Source organism: Chiroxiphia lanceolata, chromosome 2 (genome assembly GCF_009829145.1).
Source record: "Chiroxiphia lanceolata isolate bChiLan1 chromosome 2, bChiLan1.pri, whole genome shotgun sequence".
Taxonomy (NCBI): Eukaryota; Metazoa; Chordata; class Aves; order Passeriformes; family Pipridae; genus Chiroxiphia; species Chiroxiphia lanceolata.
Window position 1 is genome coordinate 93,343,990 of NC_045638.1, and position 16,532 is coordinate 93,360,521.

Sequence of the window (16,532 nt, forward strand, 5' to 3'; positions counted from 1 at the left end):
GTGGGGGCGGCCTCTTCTCCCAGGCAAGAGTCTTACGGTGAGCAAGGGGAAGTTTAGGTTGGACATGAGGAAGAATTTCCTCACAGAAAGGGTGATTAGACATTGGAATGGGCTGATCAGAGAGAAGGCAGAGTCACTGTCCCTGGAGGTGTTTGAGGAAAGACCAGATGTGGCACTTTAGTGCCGTGGTCTAGTTGACATGGTGGTGCTCATTCATAGAGTTGGCATCGATGATCTCAGAGGTCTTTTCCAACCTAATTGATTCTGTGATTCTGAGATTCAGTGGACTGTGATGAAGAGCTGACTGAAACACAGCATGGCTTCCCAAAGGCACCCCATCCCAAACAGAACAACTGTCAGCATAGGTCCCAAACATCCAAGCTCTGCCAAACAGTTTGCTGTGGTGCCCCACCAGAAACAGCCAAACTAGGAGTTCATACAGAACCTACAAGGATGTGCTTGCAAGGACATGACACAGTGTGCTACTGGAAATCACAGCTGATGAGCTGTGGGAGGTTCTGGAGATATGGAGGAGGAGGATGAAACAATGGACAGAAGCAGCTTGGAGATGAGGCATCATAAAAATCGGCTGGTGTTCAACAGCGCAGGGTGCAAGATTGTGCATTCTGGGGGCAAAAGTTACGATTTCTACTGAGAACACAACATTTCAGCAACGCAGAGGAGAAAGGACACAAGGTATTTGCCTTTTGTAGGATAATCAAGACTTGCTGGGGGGCGGGGGGAAGCAAAACTTAACCTAAGACAGCCAGCTGACATAATTCTAGTAGAGTTTTAAAAAGTACTTACAAAGCAATGGTAAAACCACCCCCCTACCACCAAATCTGTTACACTGTTTGGTCATACACAGTCAAGAAAAATGAGTTAAAACCTGCACACACACAGAGAAAAGCTGACCTTGTAAGGGAAAACTGAAAAGTTTTTCTTTGCCTAGCAAACAAAACAGATTTGCCTTGCTGCACCAATAAAGCCAAAGCTGAGCAGAAATATAGGGGTGGGTTAGTTAATTTAATTATTTATTTTTCTGCAATAGCCAACCATTGGGATAAATAACAGGAAAGAAAAGGAACTATTTAACTTGAAGTATAACATTGACACAAGAATCAAGGCAAGTTATAATCTTTTTTGTCAGATGAGATAATCATTAATTCAGAGCATCACAGGAAGGAGGGAGTGGAATAAAACTAGTTTCAAGAACAGAACTAGAAAAGAAAATATGTAATACGAGTGTCTGTGATAGTACAGAGCTGGATATGAGGATCCAGATCTCTCTCAATATTTTTTTTCCCTGTGTTTCTAAAATTAGACAGAGAAGTAGGGAACTCAAAGAGAAGTAGTACCAGAAATGAGAGGCATAACCGCCAGTAAGGAAGTGTCTCACTTGGAGGTTAAAACAGTGAATAATCTCACCTTTTAAGAATATTTTTTCAGCAATATTTCTGCATCAAATATTGTTGTCTTATGACAATAACTGATGACTTTGAACAGTATATTTTCTGTTGCCCCACAGGCAAACAGCAATTAAATTCCTTTTTGAAAAAGAGTAATTAGATGCCAATAGATACCAAAGATAAATTAGATACCAATTAGATACCAAAGATAAACTGCAGCACATACCGCTATTACAGATGTTAAAGTGTTAATCAAAGGTTCATACTTTACATTATTTGTTCATAACTTTTTGTTTCACAAAAAGAAGTTTGTAAACACAAAGAGGTATTTCAACTCTGTCATAGGGTGTTTTCTGCATCCTCGACTTGCAGACCTTGAATATCTGTCAGGGGAAGCGCAGCACTCTCTACAGTAAACTTAGACCTCCTGACCATACACTTGTTCTTTTTAATTGCTTTTCATGGGTCTCACAGAAAGGGTCCACGGGGTAGGAATTGGAAATGCCATTAAAGCCAGTTGGACCAGACTCTTGGGTAAATTGCCAGAATAATGAGAAATGCATCTTTGAGTAATGAACGCCTGCGAGAATGAGCCCATTTACAGCTGATGAGAAGCTGCCTTCTGCTATCCATCCACCTGCGTCTGTGCAGTGGATTACAGTGCTGTGAGGATGGAAAACATGGAAATATACAGCCCACTGCTGAGATGAGAGATTAAAAACCATGGGTTACTGCTCAGGTGTTGTGGCTGCCGAGGTGGCTGACACAGACCCAGACCCAGCTCCAATGTACAATCTTAATGTTCAACTTCTATTTAGGACTGACTTTCCCTCTGTCACTTGTAACTCCAAGTCTGGGGAGAAGCAGTGGATGATCCCAATCTTTGCAAGCCATCCTTTCTCTAAGAGTGACTGGGATATAGACAAATTCCTGCTGCAAGACAGTGAGCAGTGGCAGCCACAGTCCCCCCTCTGCCCTCGTACAACTATCATCTCACCCTTCTCTCATAGCTGTTCCATCTCTCATCTCTGTCTGTGGTCCCAGTGTTTCCTCCCAGCTTCATCCCTCCCCTCCTGTCCTGTGGTGTATCCCTCTTCAGGATACACAGCGCTGGACCTTTTTCAAAGGGTTTTCAGAGAGAGGATGGGGAATAAAGAAGGACCAGTTGGCTCCTGGGATGGCAGTGTGATGGGGGAAAAGAGTCTGTGAACTGCCAAAATAGAGGCAAGTACGGAGTTTTATTAACACTGTGCAAGTTGTTCATTTTTATCCAGTGAATAGGGCAGCAAATCTGGCAGAAGAAGCCCACTTAAAAGCCTGTAAGTCAGCTCAGTGACCTGGCTCTGTCAGATTAGTTTCCTTACGTGATGCATTGCTGAACATAATGTGTCATCATAAATCTTGGTTGCTACAGCTGTTAAAGCCATAAAGTGAAGCAGAGTTATTAATACCCAGTAGTAGTAGCTGTCAGGCTCCATTCTGTAATTGAGCATCAAATCTGCAGTTGGAAAACTCTTCTTTTTTGTCTGACATGTGGAGTAACTGCATGTCTGCAGATGCTTAGAGCGTGGAGATGGTTAGGAACATCCCACCCACATGGGGTTATGATGAAATCTTCCTGCAGAGAATCAAGAGTGAGCTCCTTTCTCTGTTGCTAGCTTCCTCTGTCTTTGAGGTTTCCTGCTGGGAGATGCAGCAATCCTTTCTTCTGATACACGGATGTGGAGTCCAGTATAGATGCACAGACAGTACTAATGCAGGAAGCAGCAGCCTTTAAAAAATCTGAGGTTAAATTTGCTGCTAGAAGCACTGTGACTTCTGGGAATTCCCTGCTCCAAGGGATGAGATGCTACTGTGTAGGACTTCCCAGCTTCCACACAGTTCTGAGCTCAGCAAGAGATGAGAGACACTCCTTCTCCAAGAGGCAAGAAATGCCACCAGGCTCCTTCACCAGCAGGACTCATGCAAAGTGGGAGCTCCAAATTCCTGCTCCATTTACATGCAAGGAGGACACAGAGACCCAGAGTTGCTGTCTCTCACATATGTCTTTTTCAAGCTGTCCCCAGCCATTAGCCCTTTCACTACTTTGCTGCATGCCATCTCTGGCAACTTGGGCTGTGGGCTGCAGACTCTTCTCACAAATCCTCTGATATACATTCCCCAAACTGCCTAAAAACCTGAAGGAGCAGAGCCACCCTGCTGTGTGATGAAGTACACAGGTCAAATTTTTCAAAGAGGGAAGAGGTGGTTACATCTCTCCCCAGACCCTGACACTTTTGCTTCCGCAGCAGGAGACTTGGTTTTGCTGATATGGTTGTGCTGTGAGGATGCAGAGTGGGCAGCCCAGAGAAGCCTGGCATTTTCTTTTGCCTTATGAAGCAGCAGGGCAGACACATGCAGAGATGGAATGCACTTGCTGGAGCGAGTGGGCAGCAGCCCATCATCTGACTTGTTTTTTCCTTGCACCTGAGCTCGCCCCAACTGCTTAATTAGTCACACGGTTTCCTGGCACCCAGGGGAGAACAAACCATCAAAATTTTCGGTGGTAGAGGAGATGATGGGAGGGAGGCAGAGGCGGGGGGAGAACAAGGGTTTGCTAATCAGACTGAAAAAAATATTTACTCCAATTTGGGAGTCATGAGCAAATTCAGGACACACTGCCTCAGGCTGCAGGTGGCAAACACAACAAAAGGGGGTAGAGAGAAACAGCAAAGGTTGTGTAGTGTGAAGCCCTTGGGTACTGATTGGTCTGTGGGCTCTGCCCAATGGTCTTTGTACTTTCCCCCACTATAGCTTTTCGCTTTGAAATCGCATCTTTTTCACATTCCTTCTCCACTGGTACAGAGAAGTTCAGAGGTCACACAACAACTATATCAGCCCCTTGGGATTCTGCATCTGCAAGCCCTGCCTGGTTTTTGTTGCAGATGATACTGTTTGTCCCTGTAAATTCACAGATTTGGAGGCTAACAAATATGATTAACCACCTCTTAGTACTTATATAGTCCCTGGATAATACAATCCCACAGTAAAACTTATAGTCCCTTCAATAACTTGCACTTGTCTGCAGACTTCCTTCAGATTGCTCAAGAGAGGGATAATCTGGTTTTTTGCCATGATATTTTGCTGCAATTGTTATCTGCTTTCACAAGTAAAGGTCCAAACACAGTTTGATTCGGTTTTAATTTCCACCAGTCTTTCTTTTCATTATGGGTTTTTTCACATGCTAGATTATAGGGGCTTATTGAAAAGTTGTCTGCATTTTTTAATGCTTTTTCATTAAACCTTTCATTTCTCACTGATGGCAATAGCAACTGGAAAGGGACATTTTGCACAGTTATGTAGCTTAAAATAATCTACATAGGAGCTGTCAGAGACACCCCATCCTCAGATACAGTCAGACCCTTTCCTTTGGGTCAGGTTTATGCGATTTAGAACAGATGCATCCAAAGAGGAGATTTCTCCTTGTCTGGGGCAGCTTGCCAGCTGGGCTGCTGCACAATCACACAGGCACTAGGGTAAGCATGGGAGGAGAAGCAGGGTGGCAGCAAACTTGGTGCTACGGACTGGCACTCACAGAAACCTTGGGGCCCATTTGAACTACAAAGAGCCATCTCAATCTCTTCTGTGGGCCACCAGCAGTACATGGAAACTCTACAGCTCTGGAAGCCATTGTCCCATTGTCCATCTCCTAGCAAGACTGACAACTGCTAGGCACTGGTGAGGAGGTGTCCTTGATGATGCTTCAAGGGTGCACCCCCAACAGCATCTCTGTGGTGGCACATCACTCCTGTAGCAGGACAGCTGCTCCGCAGTACCCCAGATCCATCTGCCTTTTCTGTGGGAAAGGGATAAAAATCTCCCTTCACAACAGGTTTCAGTCTCACCCTATCAGGTCTGAGGGGACTGCCATTCTCACCTCCTCCATGGCTAGTCAGCATCCTGCAAGGATCCAGGAGGCCCTTGCAGATGTTTTTGCAACAGCTCTGCCTACAGCTGTCTTGTATAGATCTGTGCTGGAACAACGCTTCCAGTGACAGGTAATTGGGCCTTTCAGGCTCTCCTGTCCCATAGAGTGGAGACAGGGTAAGGTTCCGTGTCCCACATTGGGAGAGCCTTAGCATAGCCCTTTATAATGAAATCTGACATTTTGTCTCTCTTCAGAAACTTGCAAAGTCTGGCCTATGCTGGGTAAACCTTGCAGCTATGAGATCTCTTTGGACAAAAAGGCTTGAGGACTAAGTGAAGAATTGGGATCTCTGGAGACAAGAAAGAAAAGCTAAGTCTGGCAATGCCTTGGGTGGTAGTGCTTTGTGCAGGCATCCTGCTAAGAGCTAAGGGAGAGTATCCTTATCTACAGGAGGAAAAGTGAGTGCTCTGTCTCCTTTTGCCATAGACCAGACCTGGACCCTATGATGGGTAGAAAAAGGTGGCTGCACCTGTGTATTCAGTGGCAAACTTTGGAATCAAAGATTTCCAGAGGATGTAGTGCCTCTTGTCTATGCTGCATTGGATTGTCTACACTGTGTTCTTAATCCAGAGGGTGGTCGGGCACTGGAACAGGCTCCTCAGGGAAGTGGTCACAGCACCGAGCCTGACAGAGTTCAAAAAGCGTTTGGACAATGCACTCAGGCACATGGTGTAATTCTTGGGACTGTCCTGTGCAGGGACAGGAGATGGACTTTGATGATCCTTGGGGTCTCTTCCAACTCAGCATATTCTATGATTCTGTGGATTTCAGCGCTGTATACAAGTAATAGCTCAGTTAACAGTAAGAGATCAGAATAAAAATCTGGATTTATTTACAGTTCCTGTTTAAGACTTCAAAATCTACTTGTTGCATGAGGGCTACTATAAAACAAAGCAGTGAGGCAGTTTTCAAGTTGGACCAGACATTTGATTTTCGATGGCAAGAACCATTCATATGTTTCCAACAAGGCCAATGAGGAATTATTTGGTCTGGTTTCCAGTTAGGCTGCAATGGGAAGCATAACCAGTTCATAAGGTGTGTGACAAAAAAGGTTCACAGGGATGGAAAACCTGTGACATTAAAAAAGGTGCTTGAAGTGTGAGCCCTGAATGAGAAGCTTCCATCTAGAAAGAGTTAAAGTCAAATGCTGTGAGCTTTTGACTGCCCTCCCACTTAGGTAAATGTGACCATGCAACAGACCTTAGCAATAAGCTGATACATTTCCCAGCAAACTTTCCGTGTACTTGTTTTCCTGTAGGCAAACTCAGCTCAGATGGAGAAATCCTGCTGGCAGTTACCATCCTATAAAGCAGCCAGGGATCAGCAGCTGAAGGCTCTTCACAGCCCTGCTCTTTGGTTTTAATCTCCAAGTTAGTATTCACAATCACAAATCTGGATCCCAATGTGGCTCCCATAAGCTTCCCAGATAACTGCTCCTTTTCACACCACGTTTGCCATTGGCATCACAAGATTTCTCTGAGTAGTAAGGATAGCCGAAATGAGAACTGGAAGTTCAGACACTGGGTTTTCCTGTGGTGCTCACCTCTGATCTGCTTTTATCTATTCAGCCCCCCACTGGAAGCTGCACTGAAGCAAAATCCAGGCACCCATCTCGAAAGAGCAGCCTATCAGCTCCACTTGGAAGAAACCAGTTACCAGAAAACCACTCTGAGTGTTGAAGAGTTGTTTCTACCCCACCTCCAGAGCAAAAAAAAAAAAAAAAAAAAAAAATTGAGAGAAAACACACTAACAGTAGCAAATGGAGACCTCAAAAACACAAAATTAATTTAAAAATAATGGAATTTTAATAACAACATACTGGAAGATTCTTTAATGATATAAAAAAAGGGAGGGGGACCGTGCCAAGTGCCAAGAGGATGGAGCCAGGCTCTTCTCAGTGCTGCCAGCCACTAGCATATGAGGCAATGCGCAGAAAATGATGCACAGGAAGTTCCACCTGAATATGAGGAACAACTTCTTTACTGTGCCGGTGACCATGTACTGGAACAGACTGACCAGAAAGGGTGTGGAGTTTCCCTCACTGGACATATTCAAGAACCATCTGGGTGCAATCCTGCGCCATGTGCTCTAGGATGACCCTGCTTGAGCAGGGAGGTTGCACCAGATGACCCGCTGTGCCCCTTCCAACCTGACCCATTCTGTGATTCTGTGGGAACTCCGTGATACGTGCCTTCTGAGCATTTGTAAGGAGATGGGGAGGTAGGAGACACCTTGATTTTGAAAAGGACGGAGGAGAGAACTGCACCGGAACGCACAGATGCGTAAGGATTACAATGGAAGTCAGCAGTTAAACGCCGGCGGGCAAAAACGAAAGCAGCGCCCTGACCCCGGTGCCGGGAGCGCAGCCGCAGCCGCGCCACGCCGGGGGCGGCGCTTCCCCTCACGCCCGTCGCAGCCATGGCGGCTGCGGCGGCGGCTCCCGGCGGGATGGTGGCGGTGCTGCCGGGGCTCTACGTGGGCGGCGCGGAGTCGTGCTCGTGCCCAGAGGCGCTGTCGTCGGCGGGGGTGGTGGCGGTGCTGACGGTGGACGCGGAGGAGCCGCCGGCCGTGCCGGGAGTGCGGGCCATGCACGTCAGGGCGCGGGACGAGCCCGGCGCGGACCTGCTGAGCCGGCTGGACGAATGCGCCGCGTTCCTGGGCGCGGCGCGGGCGGGCGGCGGGGCCGCGCTCGTCCGCTGGTGAGCTCCGGGGCGGCGGCGGCGGCGGGGCCGAGCGCTCCCCGCGGGCCGCGCTGCTGACGGCCTGCCCTTGCCTTGCAGCCATGCCGGGGTGAGCCGCAGCGTGGCCGTGGTCGCCGCCTACCTGATGAAGACGCAGGGGCTCGGCTGCGAGGAGGCGCTCGCCGCCGTCAGGGCCGCCAAGCCGGACGCAGAGTGGGTGCCCCGCCCGCGCCCCCCGCGCCGCGTCCGCCCGGCGCCCCCTCACCCCGCTGTCCTCTCGCCCCCGCCGCAGGGTGAACCCGGGTTTCCAGGGGCAGCTGAAGCTGTACGAGGCCATGGGCTGCGCCGTGGACAGCGGCAGCGTCCTCTACAAGCGGTACCGGCTGGAGATGCTCAGCGAGAGGCTCTCCGGTGAGTGGGAGCAGCGGCGGGTGCGCGGAGCGAAGCCTGGGGCAGTGTCCGAAGTGGGGCCTGTCTGTCCCGAAATGAACACAGAAGGCCGTGTCAAAGAGGGTTGGCTTCGAGTTTTGCCCTCAAAGCAGCCGAGCCAGGAGTTGATCAGGCAAGCACTTACGTCGTGCTGACCCTAGAGAGCCCCAGCTCATCAGCGGAGAAAAAATGTGCCTTTGAGAGATGCCTGAGAAATAAGATCCGTGAGGTGCTGTGCTTTTGAGCAAAGTGCAAAAATGGTAACGGTCAGTTTGATACATTTCGTGATTTTTGTGTCTCTGGCAAAGCAAACAACATCCTCAGAAAAGAAGTCAATGAGATTAAAAAATTAAAAATAACACACAAAACTTGAGATGAAGTTGAAATCTGAAGTCAACTTTTATACTTCAATTTGCCGGAGGGTAACTGTAATAAATGTGTGTGCATATGTGTAATTTTATAATAAAATAATAATCTGTAGCTTTTCTTGCAAGATCTTAGTGTTGCATACTCAGCATGACAGTGCTGTCACCCTTCAAGTGTCATTGTCTTTAGCAGTTCCCATTTGTAAGCTGACTTTCTGTATTGCGCGCACTAAAACATTGGCAGAACTGTTCCAACACCTCCTCTGCCTTTACTTTCTGTTTAAGTAAAAAAATAAAGCAAATTACAGCTATTTTACCATTGTTAAGGCCGTAGTCTAGATATCAGTTTCTTGCATTAAGCAAATCCCAGTCTTAGGTGTGGTGGGATGAGGCTCTTTCATTTTTTGCTTAATCTACTGGAATTGGTGAGAGGAAAATGAAAGAGAAGAAGGTGGGTCCTGCATGCTGGGGCTGGGGCAGAGGCGCAGTCCTGTCTTGTTCCCGGGAATGCAGTGTGGCTGATTTGGTCTGATCCACAACTTGTTACTGACCCCTCTGCAGAACCTCAAGACTTGCCCCGAGAAGTCTTTGCTGTTGATCCAACCAGTATATGTCAAACTCCAAACACAGAGGTTCTCTACAGGTGCAGGAAATGCAGGTACTTTAGATATGTAAATAATTATTCATATATATATAAAAAATACTTTGTATTTCTCCTTAAAATGTCATTGTGGAATCCACTCAAGAGAAGAAGAGCCCATGTAGATCAATGGGCATGTCATTATTGTAAAGTCAAGGATGAGCTGTTGCCTAAGTTTCCATGCTGTGTGTGCCAAAAAGAAATCAAATCAAAGTACAAAATGCAAACCTTTTCACAACTTGTGATGCAGCACTGGTGCAGCCTCACCTGCCATGTTCTGTAGGCAAGCATGATTCCACTTAGCTTTATGGAGTCTTTGCTCCTAAACCTTAACTTAGAGTTTGAGTTTTGACCGTCGGTTTCTCCAGAAGAAACTTCTGGTTGATTTGGGGATTCAGTGAATTTGAACTACTTTTTATGGATTGCTTAAAGGGAAATTGAATAATCCTGCTATGGCCTGGGTGTAAGTTTATTCAAGCATATGACTGTAGATTTTAGGTTTTACTAGACAGGAATTGTTTAAAAATATAAAAGACAGCATACAGCTCTGGGACAGAGTCCCAGCCTACACAAACCCTAGATTTGTTAAGCAGCAACCTTGAATGTAGTCAGTACCTGCAAGCCTTCTACACTAATTTTTAAAAATGTCAGATTTGTACTCCTGTGTAATTACTTACTGTCAGGAGGTTCATATCCCTGTTTTCTATTGTCTGTAGATTTCCCCATTTTAAAAAGTGACATTTATTTTGTTTCTTTCCCCCCCCCCCCGTGTCATGGACGGCAGACGCGCTCTGTTCCGTAGTTCCAGCATTTTGTCCCATGTGGAGGGAAGCGGACCAACAGCCTTTGCCCACAAGAGGATAACGGACTCTGCACGGCTTTGTGGCAATGGCCATGAAAAGTGCACCTCTTACTTCATTGAACCTGTGCAGTGGATGGAGCCAGCATTGCTTGGAGTAATGGAAGGACAGGTGGAGCATGTGCTTTATTTTTTTGGTTTGTTTGGTTGGTTTTTTTTCAAAGGCAAAACAAACTCTGTCTGTTCCCTGAAAGAAGCCCCCCCCCCCCCCCCCAGGGATATGGGTCTCCCAGCCTTTCTGGCATGAACTTTGCAGCTTATGGACAGATTCTTAAATGTAAAATACCCTTTTACAAGGAAATGAGCTGTTGCTTGGGTTGGGCTGAGAACACCAGGGTATTGGACAGGGTTTATCTGCTGTTTGTTTTAGTATGAGAAACATTTGTGGGACTTAAAAAACCCATTGTGGTCTCAGGCTGACTGAGTCTTTCTTGACCCTGGTAAAACTGTCCTGGAACCACACTAGGTCCCAGCAGCTGCATTTCCACACCATCCCTTCTGCCAGCAGAGCTGCCTGCTACACCTCAGGGCTAAACAGCAGTACAGCCATCCCAGTCTACCTTTTTGGTCTGTTTTTAATGAGATCTACATCTCACGTGCCTTAGACCGAGTCCTGTGTTCTTCTTGCAGCTTCTGTGTCCCAAATGCGCATCGAAGCTGGGCTCCTTCAGCTGGAGGGGTGAGCAGTGTTCCTGTGGCCGCTGGGTGACACCAGCCTTCCAGATCCACAAAAGCCGAGTGGATGAAGTGAGGACACTGCCAGTTGGTAACTTCCAAACTGCCAAAACCTGAACTCATCACTTCACCTGATGGATTTCTTAATATCCACAGAGAACTACTGGCTAGGCTGTGGTTGCCAGGAATGAGCTTGTGACTTCTACCCCTTTGTGAGGTGGTAGAATTACTTGAACACCTTCAGCTTGCTGTATCTCTTAATATATTACATAAAATGTCAGAACACTTTCTTCAAAGAGGTGTTACATAGTGGTCAATGTACAAAAATGCCCAAATGTGATGCTTTTAGTATATCCTTAATTTATCTGTTGCTGTTTACAGAAGGCCTCAACTCCTTATTTAAAAGGAGTTGCTGTGGGGGACAGTGCTGCTCGTCTTCTGATCCCAAAGTTCCAACTGGTTTATCTGAAACACACAGCTGATATTTTAGGGGGTATATTCCACAGCATGAGGTATACAGCAGGGAAAGAATTTAAGGCTTAGCAAAGTACCATAAAGTGGTTCAATTGCAATTGTTGCATTAGCATGCATGGCAGGTACTAGCAGCAAAAGGCAAGCTTACAGTTACACCTTTATTGTAATAAAAGTAATCCTAAAAATATCTCCCCCAAGAGTACTTACTGCATTATAACTCTTTCATGTAATGTCCAAGGAGATTCCTGGAGGAATAACCCCAAGTACCAGTAGAGGCTGGGGGCTGTATTGCTAGAGAGCAGCTTGGCTGAGAAGGACCTGGGAGTCTTGGTGTATGACAAGTTGACCATGAGCCGGCAGTGTGCCCTTGTGGTGAGGAGGGCAAATAGTGTCCTGGGGTGCATCAGGAAGAGTGGCCAGCAGGTCAAGAGAGGTGATCCTCCCCCTCTACTTGCCCCTAGTGAGGCCACATCTGGAGTATTGTGTCCAGTTCTGGGCTCCTCAGTACAATAAAGACAAGGAGCTACTGGAGAGGGTCCAGTGGAGGGCCGTAAAGATGATTACAGGTTTGGAGCATTTGTCTTATGAGGAGAGACTGCAGGAGCTGGGCCTGTTCAGAGAAGACTGAGAGGGAATCTCATCACTGCATATAAATACCTCAGTGGTGGTGCCAAGAAGACAGTGCCAGTCTCTTCTCAGTGGTTTCCAGTGACAGGATGAGGAATAATGGCCATAAACTTAAAACACAAGAGGTTCCATCTCAATATGAGTAAGAAATTGCCACATGAAGGGTGGCAGAGCACTGGAACGGGCTGCCCAGGGAGGCTGTGGAGGCTCCCTCTCTGGAGACATTCAAAACCCACCTGGATGAGTTTCTGTGTCACCTGCTCTAGATCACCCTGCCTCAGCAGGGGGGTTGGACGAGATCTCCAGAGGTCCCTTCCCACCCTAATACTTCTGTGATTCTGCAAGCTGTACTGGAATGGGAGAACTGAAGTAAAGCATCTCTGCCCCACTGCTGCTTAAAGGTTTAAAGAAAATCCTAAACTGATGAGGTAATTTTTTTGAGCAAGCTGTGAGCTTTCCTGATGGTCTGCTACATACACCACTGTGGCACAGGTTTGGTTTGACATAAGAAAACGGGACAAATAAGACCTACTTTAAATCAATTTTATTTTCATTGACTTCAACAATTTTTTTAAATTTATTTTTTTTTTACACAATTTCCAGCAACATACATTATGAAATATACAAGATAAAGTAGGTGGTGGGGTTCTGCCCATCTTGTAATTCCTCCCACAGCTGTGGAGGGAAGACTTGCAGGACACAGTGAACATCAGAATCTCAACACTGAAAACAAGACACAAAACAAAAAAGACAAAAATATATATGAAACTGTTCGAACTGGTCACACTTCAGGGCCAGGTACAGCACAATAAATATTAGAACTGCATTATCTCAGACATCTTCTGTAAAGTTTATAACATCTTCTATTTAAAGAGATAAGAACATCTGGTTTCTAGCATGAAATGCTACATTGTACAGTGGTGAAGGGTACAAATGATGAGGAGCCCAGCAAGGGCTTGGATGGTGACCACTCATTCACACATGCTCATTGATAAAATAAGCAGCATACATCAAAAGTTTAGTGAGCTGTAAACTTAAGCGTTCGCTACCAGAACATCAGCTGGAGGAGCAGTTTCTTTTGGGAGAACCAAAACCAGTTAATCCCTTTAAGTTTCAGCTGGGCTCTCCCCTGACAAACAGTGGGTTGATACCGTAATGGAAGTGGCAGCATTTGGTCCATAGCACAAGATCCCTTTGCGTCACTACTGTTCAAAGCCGGCGGCCGGTGGAAGTACTTCAGTGCAGAACTGAACGCGTATGGAGGCACAGTGTCACCAACAACAGGTACTGCCTCGGGACTGTAACAAAGCAGCAGATGGCAGCTGAAACCCAGCTGGGCACAGGGTGCTGCACAGCCAAGTAGTACTGGATGCCACCTGACACAAGCAAGAGGGACAGACTGGAGAGGATGCCAGCATTTCTCTCTCTTGCTCTGCAGCAATGGGATGAGTGCTGGGCTCGGGGACTTTGACAGAAAGGCTGTTCTCTGCTCATTCCTCACCTCATTCTAATTTTGCCAATAAACAAGCTCAAGAGACAGCAGTTTTCAGCTGCTTGACAGTGCTTCCAGAGCACAGAGCAGAAGACCAGAGTCACTGGTTTCTCTTGCATCGTAATCAACAAAGCAGGAGTAAATACATTTTGTACTCGTCAACCTTCCCCTGTTCATCCCCCATCCCCAGTTTAGCATCATACATTCCTCTTACACAGGAACTGGGGACCTTCTGTGCCACCACCCATCAGGCCCTGTGAGCACAGGTGGAGGAGGAAGGCTAAGCACACGCTTTCCTTTCCTTGGCATGACCCAGGCATTGCACTGGGGGGCAGCTGCACTGGCAGACAGAGCACCACCAAGGAAGGACTGCGTTCTGGTCCACACATGTGGCATCACTGTGACTTGCCATCTACGTCCCGCAGTACATGGCAGCAGTCACAAGCTTCACAAACTACAGCAGCTGAGTGTCATGAAGTTTTATGGGGTGAGTGGGAGCCAAGAAGGTAAAATCCTGCTGGAAGCTAAGCACCTGTGGCTTTGATTTTAGCTGATTCTGAGTCCAACAGTACTATCTGCACTAAGTAGGAAGATAAAATTGTATTTCTCCAGTGCACAAAATTATACTGGTTGCTTGTATGTGCTCATCTTCTAGTTAGTCCCTTCTTGGGGAGAATCACAACTACCACCGCATTTCAATACCAACAGACTCAACTGAGAGAAGTTACAGAGTAGTGAAGAATTTTTGGTTGATCAACATGTCATCAGAGTATGGTCAAAAATTCTGTTTGAGAACAGGGAGTTCTACATCTGATAGTCACTTAGCAAAGTGCCAGGTGTAAATGCCCTTACCACTGCCAGCTCGCAATGTACCGCATGGCTGCATGAAGACCTACACCTCCTCTGCCAGTACAGCTCAATTGGTTCCATCCCAAGACAAAAGACTGGTTACCAAGAGAGCTGGGAGAGGAAAGGTTAAATTTTTCCCACCCTAGAAGTGTACAACAGCATTTCCTCACTCAACCAGGCTCATTCACACATCACTCACCATTTCAGACACACAAAGCAATGCCAAATACAAACTAAGAGGAATGTTTTGTAAAGACACTCTCTGAGTATGAACAGGGAAAACATAGGGTAATTTATCAACTCAAGTACTGTTGCATCATTCTTGTAAGGTAGGGAAGCAGAGGAGCTGAGATGAGGAACTGAGAGGACAAAGTGGAGTGGTCACAGAGGTCGAGTCTAGTCTTCCAGACTGCGAAATGCATTCTGCATATCCTCAAACAGCTGAGCATAGTCCGCCTTGATTTTTGTTTCACCATCTTTGACAGGGTCCTGAAAGAATGCAGCAAATAAACAGATCAGTCAGGAAAAGCCTTGTGTACTTAAGACAACCCCGCTTTGCCAGTGCTGTAACCTCTCGACCTCCGGATTAACACTTGCTAACTGCAGAGCAAGCATTGCAGCTCTGTCTTTCCTCCCATCTGTCTCACAAGCCAGCAAGGTTTAAATCTCATTCTCCTCCCACATTCAGTGAGCAGACAGAATGGATACTGGACAGAGAATTTTTTTTTGTGAGCAGTGGTTACTGTATTGAAAAGCAACTGATTTGGAGGGGAATCAACAATACTGAGGGTCTTTGTTAATGCTGTGTGATGCAAGAGCTGCAGTGATTAATACCAGCTCCTATCCCCACACCAAATGCAGTGAGGATCTTTGTGACTCAAATGCTCTGCTGTACTTTCTTAGGGGTGCATCCCCAATAAGTGCAAGAGTTACTCTGCCATCACTCAGAGGTTCCTTGGTTCAAAATTGAAATCTATCATGTAATCATAAGAAGCTCAAAACTATCTTTGTACAGCTTCACTTTCTCAGAATACTTTTCATGAAAGTCGAAGGCAAAAAATGTAACAATCGACTTTGCTCTGAGGCTGCAAAGTTTTGTCTGCAAGAAGCATTAACTGCCAGGCTTTGAAATCTGCTGAATGTCTTCACCATTACCCTCTCAAGTGATAAGTTCCTCTGGGCCAGTGCATCTCTTGGGAAACACAGAGGACTTACACGTGCGGATGCACTACTTCTTAAACTGTCTCTCTAAAGTACCCAGACTGCCAGATACAGAACATCTAAACTCTCATACCTTTTACATTTACCCAGGGAATATAATTTTCCTTTCATAACTATTAAAGGGCCAACTCCACTTATCATATATTCACCCTCTGGGTCACTTTCTCAGCCATGCTGCCCAGCACTCTGCTGTGTGCCAGATGGCTGCTGGTGGCCAGGGTTTGTAGAGTGTTTTAATTCCCCTGTCTCTACATAACCAGCTCTCAAAGCAGCTCATGTCCCCAAGTGTATCTTGTTATGTTCTTGATGCTTTGAGAATATATTCCAGGAATCTGCCTACTGCAGAAACAAGCCAGTACCCTGCAGGAAGACTGGTGTGCCAGAACACTTAATTCTAAACAATTTTATCCTAAGGTACTTGTTCTTGAAAGATTTGCAATATTGACTTATGCAAGTTATAACAGAGTAAGCATTATATTTCATAGACGATATTCCTTAGCTACTTTGACATCAGCCAATATCACAGGTTACTACTGTCCTACCAGTAATTGCTACACCAGCATGCTCTGGAAGAGTTTTAGGAAAGCTGTACCCTAAAACAATGCTACTGAAGTTACCCAGAGCAGGTGCTCCAATCCACTTGTTTTCTCTTTAGCCCATGTTGAAGTTACTCCTCCCTTTCTCTCCTCCTAGTTGCCTGCCTTCAGTCCTGAAGCCAAACACAGGGCACATCATGTATTATTGCAGGAGACTAGCATTTCTTTCCTTAACTTCCATTTAAAATACCTTGTTCAACATTTCTATCATTCACTTTTTAGCACATTCCTGGATTTAAAATTCAGGC

At 46.2% G+C, this 16,532-nt stretch overlaps 2 protein-coding genes across 3 annotated transcripts in view; one reads left to right on the forward strand and one right to left on the reverse strand.

Annotated features, from left to right (window-relative positions):
- The first annotated feature begins 7,780 nt into the window (after nucleotides 1–7,780).
- DUSP12 (dual specificity phosphatase 12) lies at nucleotides 7,781–11,684 on the forward strand. The gene is made up of 6 exons (XM_032680961.1): nucleotides 7,781–8,075; nucleotides 8,157–8,270; nucleotides 8,350–8,468; nucleotides 9,413–9,509; nucleotides 10,276–10,462; nucleotides 10,981–11,684. The coding sequence occupies exons 1-6, from the start codon at nucleotides 7,795–7,797 to the stop codon at nucleotides 11,140–11,142; spliced, it is 960 nt and encodes a 319-aa protein (XP_032536852.1). The 5' UTR covers nucleotides 7,781–7,794; the 3' UTR covers nucleotides 11,143–11,684.
- Nucleotides 11,685–12,655: 971 nt separating this feature from the next.
- Nucleotides 12,656–16,532, reverse strand: part of ATP6V1A (ATPase H+ transporting V1 subunit A) — a 29,144-nt gene continuing 25,267 nt past the window's right edge. For both annotated transcript variants that reach the window (XM_032679361.1, XM_032679360.1), the window contains exon 15: nucleotides 12,656–14,956. In XM_032679361.1, the coding sequence (XP_032535252.1) occupies nucleotides 14,864–14,956 (93 nt within the window). In that variant the 3' untranslated portion in view covers nucleotides 12,656–14,863. The remainder of the gene's footprint in view (nucleotides 14,957–16,532) is intronic.

Excerpts from the sequence above, each read along its gene's own strand:
- DUSP12 (XM_032680961.1), top strand. The coding sequence starts at position 7,795 with ATGGCGGCTGCGGCGGCGGCTCCCGGCGGGATGGTGGCGGTGCTGCCG. Across the intron at positions 8,076-8,156 it reads GGGGCCGCGCTCGTCCGCTG|CCATGCCGGGGTGAGCCGCA; the intron begins GTGAGCTCCGGG and ends CTTGCCTTGCAG. Across the intron at positions 10,463-10,980 it reads TTGGAGTAATGGAAGGACAG|CTTCTGTGTCCCAAATGCGC; the intron begins GTGGAGCATGTG and ends TTCTTCTTGCAG.